Source organism: Belonocnema kinseyi, chromosome 3 (genome assembly GCF_010883055.1).
Source record: "Belonocnema kinseyi isolate 2016_QV_RU_SX_M_011 chromosome 3, B_treatae_v1, whole genome shotgun sequence".
Taxonomy (NCBI): domain Eukaryota; kingdom Metazoa; phylum Arthropoda; class Insecta; order Hymenoptera; family Cynipidae; genus Belonocnema; species Belonocnema kinseyi.
The window spans coordinates 104983409-104998905 of NC_046659.1; the positions used below are offsets into that span (position 1 = coordinate 104983409).

The 15497-nt window shown below is 23.4% G+C and overlaps 1 protein-coding gene across 1 annotated transcript; it reads left to right on the top strand.

Moving 5' to 3' along the window:
• The first annotated feature begins 2344 nt into the window (after window positions 1-2344).
• On the top strand, window positions 2345-8447 carry LOC117170112 (nuclear transcription factor Y subunit B-4). Its single transcript, XM_033356645.1, has 2 exons — window positions 2345-2642; window positions 7614-8447. The coding sequence occupies exons 1-2, from the start codon at window positions 2540-2542 to the stop codon at window positions 8156-8158; spliced, it is 648 nt and encodes a 215-aa protein (XP_033212536.1). The 5' UTR covers window positions 2345-2539; the 3' UTR covers window positions 8159-8447.
• Window positions 8448-15497: the final 7050 nt, after the last annotated feature.

Genomic DNA, 15497 nt, shown 5'->3' on the forward strand with positions numbered 1-15497 from the left:
AAAAACTAATAAAACACTAATAAGAAACACTAATAAAAAACAAAAAATTTTGAACCAAGAAAGAAGAGGTTTGAACGAGATACTTACACTTTCGAACAAAAATAATGAATTTTCAACCAAAAAGATGAATTTTCGAACAAAAAGATGCATTTTCAAGAAATAATTTTTAATTTCTACCAAAAAGTCGAGTTTTCAAGAAGAAGAATTTTTTGTGAGGAACATATATAGTCGAATTTTCAACAAAAAGGTCAATTTTCAAGAAAAGAAAAAAGAATTTGTCAAAAATTAGATAAATTTTCAATCGAAAAATGATTTGCAACAATAAAGGTTCATTCTTAACCATCAACAATAATTTTCAAGCAAAAAAAATTAATTTTGAATAAAATATATGAATTTTCATTCATATGGTTCGTTTTTTAAACTAAAAGAGGAGAATTTTAGCCAAAAATGGACACGTTAAATTTTCAGTTTATCATTTTTCAACGAAAAAAATTGGTTTTCACAAAAATAATTTATTTTAAACCATGAAGAGATGAATGTTCAAAACTCGAACAAACAAAGTAAAATGTAATAGTTGACATTTCAACCAAAAAATATTTTAATTTGAAAGCCTTTGAATGCAACCGAAAATGACTATTTTTAAACAAATAATGTAATTTTTTAAATAAAAAAATCAGCTTTCAACCAAAAATAAAATTAAAATTAAATACATATTTTCAACCAACTAGAAGAAGCTTCAATCGATAATACTTTAATATAAACAGCTGAATATAACCAAAAAAAAAGGATGACAATTTTTTCTCCTAAACAGTTGATTCGTTTAATTTGATAAAATGTTTATTTTTTATTTTTTGCTACAAAAACTAGAAAAAGTTTAAAAACATTTACTTTTGAACATTCTTTCAGTAAAGAATAATGTTATATTTGCGAAAGAAAAACTGACCATACTCAAAATTTTTAATTTTTTCTTTTCAAACTGAATAACTGACACTTTGAGTCTATTCTATAAATAAACTGTAAACTTTTGTTGCCATTTTGTGAAAAAAAGCTTTCTTTCATATATGAAATTTGAATTTTCGCAGAATTTGGACCCGAATATATCAATATATTGAAAATTTAACTATTTTGTTACAAATTTTGTTTAAAATATTTTTTGGTAAAAATGTCAACTATGCAGTCAATTTTACGTTGCTTGCTAAAGATTTATCTTTTTGGTTTAAAATAAACTATTTTAGTAAAAATAAGTTTTTTTTCGTTAAAAATTGATTGAATGAAAATTTAGCTTCCCATTTTCGGTTAAAAATTCTTCTATTTTGGTTTAAAAGATCAAAATTCATTTTTGTGGTTAAAAATTTCACTAGTTTCTTAAGAATATTGTTTTTTTTTTTGTTAAAAATTAATATTCTAGTTGTTAATTTATTAGTTTTTGTTGAAAACTGAAGTAATTTGTTCTAATCTCATTTATTCTGCTCAACATTATTTTTTTAACTGAAAATTGTTAAATTTATGAACGTCAAAATTAAGTAATTTATTCAGAAATTGTCTTTTTTGGTTAAATTCAACTTTTACTCATTTAGTATTATAATCTTTTTTTTTTCTGTTGGAATATGAACTATTGACCTTTTCGTCAAAAATTCACATTTTTTGGTTTAAAGTTATATTACTTTGTTAAAAAGTAATTTTTTTACGATTGATTACTTTAGATTTCTATGGGTGCGAATTTAACTATTCTATTAGAAAATGCGTATTTTTTTGGTTAAAAATGAATTTTTCAAGGTAAAATTTAATTATTCTATTTCGGACTGAAAATTTTTTATTTTTTAGTTCAAAATTCACTTCTTTTGTAACAAATTGAACTATATTTTTGGAAATTCAATTTTTTATCTGAAAATTTCACGAATCAATTTTTGGTAAAAACTTAATTTTTTTGGTTGAAAACCTGAAAATTTTGTAGAAAATTTGTTATTTTATTTTTTGTTTAAAGTTTATCTTTATCAATTGAAAATTCTACTATTTGGTAATAATTGAATTTTTAGCCAAGTGCTTTAATTTTGAAATATAACAGATGAATTCTGAAGAACTGACCAGTACTCAAAATAGTAAAGTTGTTTTAATTTCAAACTAAACGACTGACACTTTTACCTTGTTATATGAATAAACTAACAAAAACCTTATTATTTATTTGTACAAAAGCACATTTTCTTTTATCCAATTTGAATTTTCGCGGAATTTTGACTAGTGGCGGCAATTATCACTAGCGCCACCAACCTAAAGATTCAAGAAGGTGGATTTTATTCACAATGATGAATTGTGTTCCTTTCTACAAATTTTTTACTCTATGTACTAAAACACTAGCGGGAGGTCAGTGGTCACTCGTTAAAAAAACAGAAAAACAGTAACAATCTACGTTAAAACTCAAGTTAAAATCAATTAAATAGTCAGCTGAAAAAAAAACGAAAGAAAGCGCCTCACACATTCACCTGCCTTGACAAATATTTACTGCGGAAATACAGATTAAAAACTAAAAACGTTTTTCAAAATGGAAAACAGTGGGGAAAGTGGCGACGACGGAGGTCCTTTAGGTACAACAACTTTCCTTGGCAGTGGAGTTTCTGGAAATTACATCGGAGGTGATATAGAAGGTATGGAGAATATTTTATTATTTAAGAAAAAAGCTGTCCATTTTTTTAAACATTCCGAAATCGTTAAAAGAAACTAAATATTCAATGTCAACAACCAGTTTCTTCGTTTTTTTTTAAAATTGTTTTCCTTCTTTTCCTTACTCAAGTCCTCCATTATTTACTTATATTATCATACATTTTCCTAAGTGGTGGTTTTTCATCATTTTCAATCAATTAGAGAAATTAAGATTTCGCGGATTTTTTTATTCCGTGGTTCCTAACCTCAAAATGTCGATTTTTATATTTCCCCACATTTTGTTGATTTATTCATATTTTCTGTTTATGATTAGCAATTGTCTTTTCGTAGTTTTGATCAAAACTTTATTTTTTTAACAAACTCATTTTTCATATAAAATTTTTGGAAACTGAAAAATTTTGTTGCGAATGATTTAAAAATGAAAATTATACAATTTAAAATACAATTTTTATATATCAGAGGCTTAAATGCTTTCAGAATAAGACTTGGAGCATATTAAATTTTGTAGAATGGTTTTATACTTTTATTTGGACCATTTTGACTTTGTTTTGTTATTCCGTCGTTCCTAACCTCAAAGTGTATGTTAGATTGTTCTACATTTTGTTGTTTTATTATTATTTGGAAGCCCCGGAAACATAAAAAATATTAAATTTCATCAAAAAATATTCTATTTGATTTTTGAACCAAGAGAAGAATTTTATTTTAAATTAAAAACAGTTTACTGGAACCAAAATGGGCGAATTTTTCAACAGAATAGTTGATTCCATATTTAAAAAAATTACTTTTTAGTTTATATTTGTTTTGCTTCTATAATTTTTTCACTAAATAGTTGTATTTTTACCAAAAAAGTTAAATTTTCCATCCGAGAGAATTAATAGTGAATAAAAGAGTAATTTTCGACAAGAATGTTTAATTTTGTACCACATTGTTTATTGAATATGAATATTTAACAAAAGAGTTCATTTCTAACCAATCAGTTGAATTTTCCACAAGCTTAATTTTCTACAAAAAAATATGTATTGTTAAACTAAAAAAGTTAAATTTTTTATCGGAGAGAATTAATTTTCAATAAAAAAAATACTTCGACAAGACAAATTAATTTATAAATTTATTTTAGACAAAAAAACTCTCTTTCCTACTATAAAAATTTGCTTTTCAACAAAATACTTGAATCTACAAATAAAATAATTAAATTTTCTGACATCATCGTTGAATTTTCAACCTAGAAAGAAAAATTCTCAACGAAAAAGTGTCATAGTTTATATTTCAATAACTAAAAATGAAATTAATATTTGAAAAATGTAAAGCTAAAAAACGAATTTTTAACATGTAACAATTTTTTAATCAAAAAAAAATAAAAAAAAATTTCCAATTTAAAAAGACCAAAAAGGATGAATTAAAAAAAAAGAATTCTTTACGAAATAGTTGCGCTTTTACCCAAGAAAAATTAAATTTCAAACTAAGGCAATTGTTTTATTTCTCAGAAAAAAAACCGAGGATATTTAACTAAAAAAAAAAACTTATAAAAAAAAGAAAAAATTTGATTTTCAGTTAACAAAATAATTTTAAGCTAAAAATGAAGCTAAAACTAAATAGAGGCTAACTAAACTGTTAAATTCTCAACAAAGTGGTTCAACTTTCAGCAAAAAATATAAATTTTTACTAAAACTATACATTTAAAAAAAGAATTTTCAACCATAAAGTTGGATTTTCATTAAAGAAAAATGAAATTTCTAATAAAACAGATGAATTTTCAAATAAAAAAAAGTTGTAAAATAAAAGTAGTTAAATTTTCTATTATTCCAAATTACTTTTCAAGTTGAAAATATGAATTTTTTAACAAAAAATAAATTTCTACGAAAAAAATTGAATTTTCGAACCAAAAAGACGAATTTTTAACCAAAAAGGTTGAGGTTTTAACTAAATTTTAGGATTCTCTACCAAATAGTTGTTTTTTTATCGATAAAAGATTAAATTTCTCCTAAAACATATGAATTTTTATTAAATTTTTTTAAATAGTTGAATATTTATCTAAATTGCTAAAACTTCCATTTTTCTACCAAAAAGGATGAATTAAAAAATATATATAATTTTTTACCAAATAGTTGCGCTTTTATCCAAGAAAGATGAAATTCGTACTAAAACAGATGCGTTTTTTACCCTAGATCGTCACCGTGGGTGAAATTCACCCAAACATTACAATATTTTAATGAGCAATTTCGGTGACAAAAACTATTAAACCTTTTTTTTTTAAACCTTCAAGAATATCTAAATATTTTTTTTAGAATGTTAGAACTCAATATTACAGCAGGATCTTAGTTTTTTAGAGCTTGGGTAAATTTCACCCACTGTGAGCTATATGATATCGAGAAAATATTCCAGTTTATTTATCAAATCAAAATATCAATAAAATATAATAATAATAAAAATAATCTTAAGCTAAACATAAGCCTAAAACTAAATAGAGGGTAACTAAAATATTAAATTCTCAACAAAGTGGTTCAACTTTCAGCAAAAAATATGAATTTTTACTAGACGTATACATTTAAAAAAAAAGAATTTTTAACCATAAAGTTGGATTTTCGTTTAAGAAAAATGAAATTTCTAATAAAACAGATGAATTTTCAAATAAAAAAAAAGTTGGAAAACAAAAATAGTTAAATTTTCTATTATTCCAGTTTACTTTTCAAGATCAAAATATAATTTTTTTGCAAAAAAAAAGTTTCTACGAAAAAAAATGAATTTTCAAACCAAAAAGACGAATTTTTAACTAAAAAAGTTGAGGTTTTAACGAAATTTTAGGATTCTGTACCAAATAGTTGTATTTTTATCCATAAAAGATTAAATTTCTTCTAAAACATATACAGTTTTATTGCATTTTTTAAAATAGTTGAATATTTATACAAAATGCAAAAAGTTCCATTTTTCTACCTAAAAGGATGAATTAAAAAAAATATATAATTATTTACCAAATAGTTGCGCTTTTATCCAAGAAAGACGAAATTCGTACTAAAACAGATGCATTTTTGACCTTTAGATGACACTGGGGGTCCATTGGACCCCAGACCATTTTTGAACGAATATAAAAATTCGTAAATTCCATGAATTTTTCAATTTTTTTTCAAAGTGTTAAAAATAAAATTTAAGTTACTATACCGATTAATTCTTTAGAAGAGATCTTAAAGAATACACAAAAAAACTTCTTAACAAAAATATCAAAAATTAAACCTTTTTACAACAGTTTAAAAACGTTGGGGTCCAAAAGACCCCAAGTGTCAGCTACGTTATTCTTTGGATGTGTGTCATTTAAGGGTTAACCCTAGGTGGTCACCGCGGGTGAATTTCATCCCAAAAAAACTTTTCAAACTCTTCGTAAAGTATCCTAATTACTTCAAATTTGCTGTTATATTACAATATTTTAATGGACAATTTTGGTGATAAAAACTATTAAACCTTTTTTTTTAACCTCCAAGAATACCTAAATACTTTTTTTAGATTGTTAGAACTCAATATTACTGCAGGATCTTAGTTTTTTAAAGTTTGGGTAAATTTCACCCACTGTGACCTATATGATATTGAGAAAATATTATAATAATAAAAATAATTTTAAGCTGAAAATAAGGCTAAAAATAAATAGAGGATAACTAAACTATTAAATTATCAACAAAATGATTCAAGTTTCAGCAGAAAATATGATTTTTTACTAAAAGTATACATTTAAAAAAAGAATTTTTAACCATAAAGTTGGATTTTCATTTAAGAAAAATGAAATTTCTAATAAAACAGATGCATTTTCAAATGAAAATAAAAGTTGTAAAAGAAAAATAGTTCAATTTTCTATTATTCCAGTTTACTTTTCAAGATCAAAATATGATTTTTTAACGAATTTTTAACTAAAAAAGTTGAGGTTTTAACTGAATTTTAGGATTCTCTACCAAATAGTTGCGCTTTTATCCAAGAAAGATGAAATTCGTACTAAAACAGAAGCATTTTTAACCCTAGATGGTCACCGTGGGTGAAATTCACCCAAGCATTACAATATTTTAATGGGCAATTTGGTGACAAAAACTATTAAACCTTTTTTTAAAAAACCTTCAAGAATACCTAAATATTTTTTTTAGATTGTTAGAACTCAATATTACTGCAGGATCTTAGTTTTTTAGAGTGTGGGTCATATTCACCCACTGTGACCTATATGATATTGAGAAAATATTCCAGTTCATTTTTCAAACCAAAATATTCATAAAATATTATAATATTAAAAATAATTTTAAGCTGAAAATAAGGCTAAAAATAAATAGAGGATAACTAAACTATTAAATTATCAACAAAATGATTCAAGTTTCAGCAGAAAATATGATTTTTTACTAAAAGTATACATTTAAAAAAAGAATTTTTAACCATAAAGTTGGATTTTCATTTAAGAAAAATGAAATTTCTAATGAAACAGATGAATTTTCAAATGAAAATAAAAGTTGTAAAAGAAAAATAGTTCAATTTTCTATTATTCCAGTTTACTTTTCAAGATCAAAATATGATTTTTTTACGAATTTTTAACTAAAAAAGTTGAGGTTTTAACTAAATTTTAGGATTCTCTACCAAATAGTTGCGCTTTTATCCAAGAAAGATGAAATTCGTACTAAAACAGAAGCATTTTTAACCCTAGATGGTCACCGTGGGTGAATTTCACCCAAGCATTACAATTTTTTAATGGGCAATTTGGTGACAAAAACTATTAAACCTTTTTTTTAAAAAACCTTCAAGAATACCTAAATATTTTTTTTAGATTGTTAGAACTCAATATTACTGGAGGATCTTAGTTTTTTAGAGTTTGGGTCATGTTCACCCACTGTGACCTATATGATATTGAGAAAATATTCCAGTTAATTTTTCAAACCAAAATATTATAATGATAAAAATAATTCTAAAATGGTGAAAATTGAAAAAAAAAACAGATGATCCAGAGAACACGGATGATTCGAATCATGGTGGAGATCCGCTCCAGGGTGGCGGAGGTGGAGGCGCAGCAGGTCCTCTCCGCGAACAGGATCGCTTCCTCCCGATCGCAAATGTAGCGAAAATCATGAAGAGGGCGATCCCCGAGTCCGGTAAAATAGCCAAGGACGCACGTGAGTGCGTGCAGGAGTGCGTCTCCGAATTTATCTCGTTTATCACCTCGGAGGCGAGCGACCGGTGTCACATGGAGAAACGGAAAACGATCAACGGCGAGGACATCCTCTTCGCGATGACGACCCTCGGCTTTGACAATTACGTCGAGCCGCTGAAACTCTATCTGCAAAAATATCGCGAGGCGACAAAAGGCGACAATCCGCTAGGTGGCACCTCAGGCAATGGCGAGCGTAAAAGCGAATCCGCCCATTCCACCATCTACGAGGAGCAACTATTTGCGATTCAAACTGGCACAGATGCGACGACTTCGGACACGCCTGTTCTCTACAGTTATTCGACCGCTGACCAGATGCAATTTCAATTGTCCTGATTGTCGAACTTTGCGACACCTTTATCGTCCTTTAGCCGAGACACGAGTGTCGAATTTTGTTCGGAAGAGTGACTTTCTTCGTGTCTGTGAAAGAGAGAAAGAAGAAAAAAATGTAAAGCATCTTTTCTGGATGAACAAATGGGAGTATTGTAAAGTTAAGATAGCTTTTTTTTTTTAACGTGAGATTTGAATGATTTGAGTCTAATTGGAAGACTGAAGAGAGCCCTGCAGAGTGGCAAGGGTTACCAAAAGTAATTTTGACTTGGGAAAAGAAAAAGAAAAAAAGTCAGGAGAGTATGACACTACCGTGGTTGAATTTTTGATGATATTTGAAAGCTATTTTTTTTTTAATTGTGTTGTGAATTTAAATTCTACAACGGTAGTGTTTTGGTATTCTTTTTATTTCTTTTTTATTTTGTAGTTTTAGAATAAATCTCTAATAATAAATGAATTTGTGAATGAGGTGAAGTGTTTTCTGAAACTTGTGAAGAAATAAAAAGAAAATGATAAATTATTTGGAATTTTGTCTAGAAACATTGAATTAATGCATTTCTATATCCCACAGATAAAATAAATTTAATAATAATTAATTTAAAAACGAGAATTTGTTTTTTTTTTCATTTGAACTTTCATCAAGAAAAAATTTCAAGTTCATTTTTCAACAACAAAATATAAATTTTAAACGAAAAGTCCATTTTTTACGAAATAGTTAAATTTTTTACAAAACAAAAGAATTTTCGCCCAAAAAGTATAATTTTTTCTTAACAAAATAGTTTAATTTTTAATTAAACAGTTGCATTTTTATCCAAGAATTTTTAAACACAAAAGATTTCTGTTCTCTTTACTATACAAAAATTTACATTAAAAATTAAATAAAAAATTAACAGTTGAATTTTGAAGCAAAAATATGAACTTTCTAAAAAACAGTTGAATTTTTGAACCAAATAATTAAATTTTCAAACAAAACGATAAATTTTCAACTAAATTGTTTAAAAATGGATGCGATGTGATTCCATATTTAAAAAATGTAATTTTTAGTTTATATTTGTTTCCTTTCTAAATTTTTAAAATAAATAATTGTATTTTTACCAAAAAATTTCAAATTTTCAATTCGGGAGAATTGTTTTTCAATAAAAAAAAAGACTTTTCGACAAGAAAGTTCAAGTTTACACTACATTATTTATTTAATATGAATATTTAACAAAAGAGTTCATTTTTAACCAATCGATTGAATTTTCCACAAAAAAGTTAAATATTCAATTGAAAAAAAATTAATTTTCAAACAAAAAATGTACAAAAATGATAAATGTTCAACCAAATTAAATTTCCAAACAAAAAAATCAATTTTTCACCCAGACGATTAATTTTTTATCAAGAAAAGACCAATTTTTAACAAATTATATAAATTTTCAACTAAAAAGTTTAAACAGTGGATGCGAAATCATTTCAAATTTGTTGTAAATTAATTTTATATTTTTTCATTTAAAAAATTTGTTGACTAAATAGTTGAATTTTTAAACTAAAAAAGTTAGATTTTTCATCTGAGAGAATTAATTTTTCAATAAAAAAAGACTTCCGCAAAACAGTTTAATTTTTTTCTCAAATTTTTTAATTTCAACCTAAAAAAAACGATTTTTCTACAAAACAGATGAATTTTTAACCCGAGAATATGAATTTTCAAACTAAAGAGTTAAAATTTCAATTAAAAATTGTAATTTTCTATCTATAAAATCAAATTTTCTACTACAATTATAAATCTTTAACCAAATAATCAAATTTCCAAAAAAGAGCAATTTTCTACATAGAAGATTAATTTTATAAGATACAAGACAAGTTTTCAACGTATTATATAAATTTTCAACCTAACAATTTAAAGAATTCAAGCGATATAAAAAAAATTATATTAAAAAAAAAATTAGATTATATTTTTTCGTTTTTAAAATTTATTGATTAAATAGTTGAATTTTTAAACTAAAAAAGTTAAACTTTCATTCTAGAGAATTAATTTTCAATAAAAAAAAAGTCTTCTACAAAATAGTTGAATTTCTTACCAAATTTTTCAACCTCAAAGCTGAAAAGAAGAATTTTCAACAAAACAGTTGAATTTCTAACTCGACAATTGTGAATTTTAAACAAAAAGGTTTAAATTTGAATTAAATTAATTAATTTTCAACCCGAAAAAGTCAAATTTTCGACTAAAATTAGAAATCTTCAAACAAGGAAATGAACTTTTAAGAAATTAATTTAACTTTTAACAGAGAAGTTGAATTTTCAACCAAATAATTAAGAGCTTGAAATTTTTTGATAAAAAAACAGTATTGTTTTATCAACTGTAAATATAAATAAATGAATAAATAATTTTTAAAATGGATCTGTACTTTAAATATTAAAAACTGAACAATAATTTATTTAATAAAACGTTTCTAAATTCGTTCAATGTTTAAAAATTTTCAGATTAAAACTTTATAAACTATTTTCAAATTAAAAATAATTTAATAATAATATATTCATAATTAAAGGCTTTTATTAAATTAAAAATATTGTTTCAGTCTGAATGATTCACTTTTTAACCAATTTATTTTGAAATTTTTTAATTAAGAAAAAAAATGTAATAATTCACAATATTTGAATGTCCATTTTAGATGAGAAAATTGGAGCGAAATATTTAAAAGTAAATAATTTTGTTTTAAATCCTTAAAATTCTTTTTTGACCATTCTGAAAATCTCTGAAAATCTTTTTAAATATTCTGTTAAAATATTTTTTCAAAATGACAAATCATTTTCAATTTTCCCAAGAATCTTCAGAAAATGTTTTTATTCTTTTGTGGCTTTTCACAATTTTTAAAAACAATTTTTCAAAAATAATTTTAAATTTGAAAAAATTTAAAACAACTTCTAGATTTCGCAAGATTTTGAAATAAAATTTTAAAGCTTTTCAAGGATGCTTAAACTATTTAATATGAAAATCATTTAACTCGACTTTAAGAACTTTTGAGTTGAAAAAAATTTTAATTTTTACATTTTTAGCGTAAAAAATAACTTAATATAATTTTGAAAATTTTTAATTGCATTAATTGATTCTTTAATTTAGAGTATTGAAAATGTTAACGTGGATTTATATTTTTTAATTTTTTAATTTTTACTGAAGAAACTATTTTTCATTATTGTTCATTCATTCCACTATTTCTTTATTTTTTTATATATACCTGGAAAAACCTGGAAATTCCAGGGGATTTTTTCGAGAGCGTCCTTAATTTTTTTTTTTAAATTTGGATTATGAAAATTATTAAAAATTATTCTTTATTTATAAAAGTAGCTTTATATTACTAAAGATGAATTTTCACCCAGAAGCTTAGTTTTTTTACCAAAAAAGACGAATTTTTAATAAATTGTATAAATTTTACACTAAAAAGTGTAAACAATGGATGCGACATAATTTCAATTTTTTTTTAAATTAGTTTTAAGTTTATATTTTTTCATTTAAAAAAATTGTTGACCAAATAGTTAAATTTTTAAACTAAAAAAATAAAATTTTTTATCTGAGAGAATTTATTTTTCAATAAAAAAAAAGACTGACAAAATTGTTTAATTTTTTACCAAATTATGCAATTTCAAGCGAAAAAGACGAATTTTCTACAAAACAGTTGAATTTTTAACCCGAGAATATAAATTTTCAACTTAAGAATTAATTTTTAACCAATTATTGGAATTTCCAACAAAAGAGTTAAAATTTCAATTAAAAATTTTAATTTTCTACCCAGAAAAGTCAAATTTACTATTAAAATTATAAATTTTCAACCAAATAATCAAATTTCAAAAAAAAAATCCAATAGAAGATTAATTTTCTACCAAACAAGGCGAATTTTCTACAAATTATATAAATTTTATTCTAAAGAGTTTAAACAATGGATGCGACATAATTTCAAGTTTTTAAAAAATTAATTTTAAGTTTATATTTTTTCATTTTAAAAAATTGTTGACCAAATAGTTAAATTTTTAAACTAAAAAAATTTAATTTTTTATCTGAGAGAATTTATTTTTCAATAAAAAAAAATATTTTGACAAAATTGTTTAATTTTTTACCAAATTATGTAATTCCAAGCGAAAAAGGCAAATTTTCTAGAAAACAGTTGAATTTTTAACCCGAGAATATAAATTTTCAACTTAAAAGTTAATTTTTAACCAATTATTGGAATTTCCAACAAAAGAGTTAAAATTTAAATAAAGAATTTTATTTTTCTACCCAAAAAAGTCAAATTTACTATTACAATTATAAATTTTCAACCAAATAATCAAATTAAAAAAAAAGTTCGACCAGAAGATTAATTTTCTTCCAAAAAAGGCGAATTTTCAACTAAAAGGTTTAAAAAATGGATGCGATTTGATTCCCATATTTAAAAAAATTAATTTTTAATTTATATTTGTTTCGTTTCTAACATTTTTTTTTACTAATTAATTGTATTGTTACCAAAAAAGTTAAATTTTCCATCCGAGAGAATTAATTTTCAATAAAAAAATACGTTTTTGACCAGAAAGTTTAATTTTATACTACATTATTTATTGAATTTGAATATTTAACAAAAGTGCTTATTTTTAACCAATCAGTTGAATTTTTCACAAAAAAGTTAAATTTTTAATTCAAAAAAATTAATTTTCGGACAAAAAATGTAAAGTTTTCAACTAAAATTATAAACCTTTAATCAAATAATTAAATTTTTTAACAAAAATTTGCATTTTTCACTCAGAGGCTTAATTTTCTACCAAAAAAGACGAATTTGCAACAAATTATATAAATTTTAAACTAAAAAGTTTATGGAATGGATGCGATATCTTTCAATATTAAAAAAAAAATAGTTTATATTTTTTCGTTTCAAAAATTGTTGATTAAATAGTTGAATTTCTAAACTAAAAAAGTTAATTTTTCATTCCAGAGAATTAATTTTCAATAAAAAAAAGCAATCTACAAAAAAAGTTGAATTTTTTACCAAATTAATTACTTTTAAACCTGAAAAGACGAATTTTATACAAAACAGTTGAATTTTTAACCCGAAATTTGTGAATTTTAAACAAAAAAGTTCAAATTTCAATTAAAACAATTAATTTTCATCCCAAATTTAACTTTTAACTAAGAAGTTGAATTTTCGACCAAATAATCAAATTTCCAAACAAAAAATATAAATTTTCCTCAGAAGAATAATTTTATACCGAAAAAGACGAATTTTCTTCATATTTATTCTGCTTCAAAAATGTTGCAACTAAATAGTTTAATTTTTTAACTAAAAGAAAATCAATTTTATCTATAAATAGAGTAGTGAAATTTTCATTTGAGGGAATTAATTTTCAATAAAAAAACAAGACTTTTCTACCAAATTTAATTTTCAAGCCAAAAACACGAATTTTCGACCCGAGAATATGAATTCTCAAATTTAAAGTTTCAATTAAAGCTCAATTTTCAATAAAAATAGAAGAATTTACAGCTAAGAAGATTTAAATTTTTCCAAAAAAGTTTAATTTTCCACAAAATGCGTAAACTTATTCAGAAATTAGTTTAATTTTGAACCAGAAAGATACATTTTCTACCAGAAGAGACGAATTTTCTATTTTCAATACCAAAATATTAAATTTACAACAACAAAAAAACGCAAATTTTCTACAAAATTATTAAATTCTGGACACAATAGTTGAATTTTCAACCTAAAACGATACATTGCTAATAAAAAAGTGCCATATTTTATATTTCAATATAAAAAGATTAAATTTATACCAAGAAAAAGACGAATTTGCAACAAATAAATATTTTTCACGCAAGAAAGAAATAAAAGTTTATTTAAATTGTTAAACCTTTGAGTCAAAAGACGAATTTTGTCTTCAAAATTTAATTTTTAAAGCAGAATTTGACTTTTCAGCAAAAAAAAAATTCCCTACAAAATGGATGCATTTTACCCCCCCCCCTCCCGCCATTTTTCAAATGAAATTATTTTTTTTTAGGTTTAAAAGTTTTCAAAATTTTCAAACCGAAAGATGACTTTTCAGGAAAAAATCAACTTTTCGCGAGACTTATGCATTTTTATCCAGAAACATTGAAATTTCAAAATTTCAAAAAATTTAATTTTCAGCCCGAAACTACAAATTTTTCACCGAAAAGGATGTATTTTTAATAAAATAGTTTATTTATATAACAAGTAGTTGCATTTTGATAAAAAAAATATGAAATTTCTGTTAAAACATATGAATTTTTTTTTAAAGAAATTTTCGAAAAAAGTTGAAGTTTCATGAAACAAAAATTGCAGTCGACTTTTCAAGAATTAAAAAAAAAAAGAAATTTCTCTTAAAACAGATGAATTTTGATTATTTTTTTTTTAAATGGACTTTAACAAAATTATTGAATTCTCTAGCAAAGAATTACATTTTTATCCAAAAGTGATTCAATCTCTCTTAAAACAACTCAATTTGTATTTAAAAAATATATAAATTTTTTAAAAAATTGAATTTTCTTCCAAAAAAGATTCCCGTTGACTTTTAAAAATAAAAATATGAATTTTTCAACAAAAAATAAATTTCTACGAGAAAAATTGAATTTTTAATGCAAAAAGACGAATTTTTAAACAAAAAGAATAATTAACAAATTTGTTGAATAATTTACCAAATAGTTGCATTTTTATTTAAAAAAATAAATAAATTTTTATTTTCAAAAAATTGAAATTTTCAAAAAAAGTTGAATTTTCCTAAAAAAAAGATTCCGGTTGACTTTTCAAAATCAAAATATGAATTTTTCAACAAAAAATAAGTTTCTACGAAAAAAATTGAATTTTTAATGCAAAAAGAGGAATTTTTAAACAAAAAGAATAATTAACAAATTTATTGAATTCTCTACCAAATAGTTGCATTTTTATTTTTAAAAAATAATGTTCTCTTAAAACAGGTGAATTTTTATTTTCAAACATTTGAAATTTTCAAAAAAGTTGAATTTTCCTGCAAAAAAGATTCCCGTTGACTTTTAAAAATAAAAATATGAATTTTTCGACAAAAAATAAGTTTCTACAAAAAAAATTGAATTTTTATTGCAAAAAGACGAATTTTTAAACAAAAAGAATAATTAACAAATTTATTGAATAATTTACCAAATAGTTGCATTTTTATTTAAAAAAATAAATAAATTTCTCTTAAAACAGATAAATATTTATTTTCAAAAAATTGAAATTTTCAAAAAAGTTGAATTTTCCTGCAAAAAAGATTGCAGTTGACTTTTCAAAATCAAAATATGAATTTTTTAACAAAAAATAAGTTTCTACGAAAAAAATTGAATTTTTAATGCAAAAAGACGAATTTTTTAACATAA

Excerpts from the sequence above, each read along its gene's own strand:
- LOC117170112 (XM_033356645.1), top strand. The coding sequence starts at position 2,540 with ATGGAAAACAGTGGGGAAAGTGGCGACGACGGAGGTCCTTTAGGTACA. Across the intron at positions 2,643-7,613 it reads CATCGGAGGTGATATAGAAG|ATGATCCAGAGAACACGGAT; the intron begins GTATGGAGAATA and ends AAAAAAAAACAG.